The 3,575-nt window shown below is 32.1% G+C and overlaps 1 protein-coding gene across 1 annotated transcript; it reads right to left on the bottom strand.

The window, feature by feature from the left end:
* Positions 1 to 561: 561 nt before the first annotated feature.
* On the bottom strand, positions 562 to 3,096 carry LOC110265541 (uncharacterized). Its single transcript, XM_021108424.2, has 5 exons — positions 3,090 to 3,096; positions 2,237 to 2,326; positions 2,067 to 2,144; positions 658 to 863; positions 562 to 585 (listed from the first exon to the last, which is right to left on the bottom strand). Exons 1-5 carry the CDS (start codon positions 3,094 to 3,096, stop codon positions 562 to 564), a joined length of 405 nt encoding a protein of 134 aa, XP_020964083.2.
* Between the last annotated feature and the right edge of the window lie 479 nt (positions 3,097 to 3,575).

The following is a 3,575-nucleotide window of genomic DNA, read 5'->3' as shown; positions in this document are numbered from 1 at the left end:
TTTTATAAATGGCCACTCGTTAAAACGTGGCCGTATATGGGAGATATGGTCACGCTTTAAAAGCGTGGCCATATGGGAGATATGGCCACGCTTTTGAAGCGTGGCGATAGAGAGAGATTTGGTCACACTTTCAAAGCTTGGCAATAGAGAGAGATATGGCCACGCTTTTGAAGCGAGGGGATTGCAAGATATGGCCACGCTTTTGAAGCGTGGCAATAGCCTTATAAAATTAAAAAAAAAAAAACAAATCCTTTTTCTAATTTTTACCTTCATCGATACAAAATCTAAATTTTTCAGTTCTTTTTTATTACCAAACTTATAAATATAGTATACAATTTTTATTATAAGAAAAATCAAATACTCAAATACAAAACTAATACTCAAATACAAAATAAATCACAAGTTCAAATTCCAAAACTAAAAAATAACGAAAAATACAAAAACAATACAACTTTGCTGTTCCTCCTTCTTCTAGCCCTCTTAAACTTCCTTCCCTTAGATCATACATAATTGTTCAACTTGTTCACTCTCTGAACTGCTTTCCATGATCTCTTCCTTCCCTCATAAGATCCCGTCTTCTTCCTTCTAAAACCACACAAACTGATTAAACAAGAAGCAATAATAATTAAGGTGAAGAGAAAAGCTTGTTTTGTGTACCATGGTGGGAAAAGGGTGATGAAAATGCATGGTAGGCATGAAGGTGAAGCTGTTGCTTTGGATTGGAGAAGAGAAAAATGTTTCGGATGAGTTTACAACTACGTTTCCTCCCATTGTAGACATTACTTGGCAATCCCCATACATTCTTGCTGCTACTTCTTTCGTTCTTATGTTGAGGAGAAAAAGTTTCTTTAGTTGAAGCAAACCTATTTTGTCACCCCAAAGAAAAAGTATCAAAATCAGAATCTAACCAGCAGAAACAACAGCTGAGCTAATGAAGAAAGCTAACGGGACATTCTCATTTCACCAACCCAAAATACAACAATAAGGGAAGATTCCTTTCACAGACAAATAGGCAAAATCTCAAGAGTGTATGAAAGGAAACAAAATAGAATAATGCCCCTCACAATCTTTGAAAGATTTATTTTTTTCTTTCTTTATTTTATAACACATAGGTAAAAAATGTAAAAAATAAAATAAGCAAAAAGAGTAGTAAATATTATAGAGAATAGAGAGCATGACCATGGGGAAAGGTTGGAAGCTATGGTTTTGTGACGTTCACAGAAGACACACCCACTACTAGAAGAGTGTGGTGGAGTTGTAATAAATCGGTTATAGTGGTAGTAATTTATTTTACTGGTGGAAAAAGGGTAAATGCGGTTGGGCAGAAACCGATCAGCGCCACTTACTGCGTCGGCTGTTACATTCCACGGGCTTCTTTCTTAATGGCTGGTAGTTCTTATTGGCTCAGATCAATCGGGCAAAATTTTCATATTAATGGCAAATTACACCATGCACATATTATATAAGGTCAGCTGGTAGTAGTAAGGACATTGTTCTCACTAGTTCTTTTTTATGTGAAAAATGTAGTTTATGATTAAGTTCTATTTTTTACGTGGAAAATGCAGAGTATTAGGTAAGAAAAAATCAAGTGAGATTTAGTTTGCTGCTAATATTGACATGTTTGAATGAAAGTTATAAAATTTCTTGAAGCAGTTCTATGTTCAAGTAATGAGATGCATTTGAATTTTTTTTCCTTTTTCCATTAATGAGATATTTTTTAATTCTAAAAATGACATCTGAATGAATTTATACATTTGCTATATATGATGAATACAACTAATTTTAAATTGTAATTCTCTCAAGTAATCTTTTCTTTTGTTTTTCTACGTATTTTGGAAATGATTTGTTTTCAATTTTATTTTTATATTCTTACGTTCATCTAGATGTTTTATTTGAATTGTAGGCTACAACTATGATTTATACAACTTGGTTCTTGATTATAAAAACAAAGTTCCATCCAACATATATCAAGCACAAATGAAAAGCTTAATAGAAAATAACTTCAACAAATTGAAAAAGTATAAACTATAGTCACATTCAGTTTTTATAAATTTTAATCAACTCACATTGAAAAATCCAAGAGTAATATGTATTGATCTTCATCTGTAATGCCAAGGCTCCATCTTGTTCTTTGTTCAAATAACCTAAAAGTCACAATGAAAGAAATAATACTACTAAAAGATTTGCCTAGTGAAAGCAATAGCTTGAAGTGTGAATGAGTTGATGGCTTGCTTACATATGGGGGCTGAGATGAACCAGTTTTGCTTCGTTAATATCATTACTCGTAAGCTTGAGAGGTAGCAGTAACAGAAATATGCTTGATATGCTTAAGTTGTGGCCAATTAAACAAGAATAATAATAATAATAATAGTAATAATAATAATAATAATAGTAAGTTAGTAACCAAATTAAACAAGAATAATGAAAAATAAATTAAATATGGAATTATCTAATCAAGTTTCTAAGAAAAGGAAAAGGTAGAATTCAATCTAAGATATGACAATTAAAAAAAATAGTAAAAGAATACAATTTGAACAGATTATGGCCAGGACTCTCTGCTAGTCTGCTATGAGAATTTAGAAATCAAACATTATGGCCAGGGCTCTCTGCTAGTCTGCTAGTCTCCTAGGTACACACAAATAATTGATAATAGTTGGTTAAACATCACAACAAGCATATGTACCCAAAGGGCTAAATTTATGTTAGTACTTACAAATCATAAAATTTGACAAGTACACTATTTGGTTTACTTTTAAATGAAATAAAATACTACTTCATTTCTTCAAGTCTTATTCTTCTTAAGATGTTGCTTTCTTTCCTAATATTTTGATAAAAACTTGAAGTTACAACATCATAAAAATTGCATATAATATGCTTCAATTATTTTATTGTTTACTGTTTTACATTTTATATAATATACACACACATATATACCCTACCTCGTGCAAAATGACCATACTACGTACCCATATCTATGCTACATTTTCCTGAAGCATTAATGAATCTAATATTATTATAAACTACAGTCCACTTTGATCAAGAAGATAATATCAACTTTGAGTAATTGAATTCATAAAAGTAAGACGTACTTGGCATGTGGCAAGGGTATCCTTACAGTTTTGAAGACTGCCAGAAAGAAAGAGCCACAGAAAGAAGTTTAAGCTCAAATTATATCCTCACAGCAACCTGAACACAGTACAACTAAGATTTCATTATACCTCTCACGAAGAGAAAATATCATTCCAGTGGTTACACCAGAAGCAGCTTCTTCAGCCTTTGATTTTGCTTGAACCAATAACAAATAGAACAGAGTACAATTTTAGAAAACAAATATCCAACCTTCAACGAGTCATGTATAATTGACAAACGTATTCCATTTTTCACATAGAACATTCTAATTAGAGAACATGTAATGCAAAATCACATAGAATAAACTAAACTATAGTGGATTATATTTGATTACCTTCTTGGGTGCGAAAGGGTCATTATCGTAATATTCGTCGTCATAATCGGGAGAGGGCCTCTTCTCACTAGAACGCGTTCTGAAAAATCCGCCTTCAAAATCGAAGTCTTGC

This window comes from Arachis ipaensis, chromosome B8, assembly GCF_059453495.1.
Source record: "Arachis ipaensis isolate K30076 ecotype BB chromosome B8, ASM5945349v1, whole genome shotgun sequence".
In the NCBI taxonomy this organism is placed as follows: domain Eukaryota; kingdom Viridiplantae; phylum Streptophyta; class Magnoliopsida; order Fabales; family Fabaceae; genus Arachis; species Arachis ipaensis.
Note: the sequence above shows the minus strand (reverse complement) of the source record. Positions and strands in the feature narration are given on the sequence as shown.

Excerpts from the sequence above, each read along its gene's own strand:
- LOC110265541 (XM_021108424.2), bottom strand. Across the intron at positions 2,145-2,236 it reads GTTCATCTCAGCCCCCATAT|GTTATTTGAACAAAGAACAA; the intron begins GTAAGCAAGCCA and ends TGTGACTTTTAG. Across the intron at positions 864-2,066 it reads TTACTCTTGGATTTTTCAAT|GTTTGCTTCAACTAAAGAAA; the intron begins GTGAGTTGATTA and ends GTGACAAAATAG.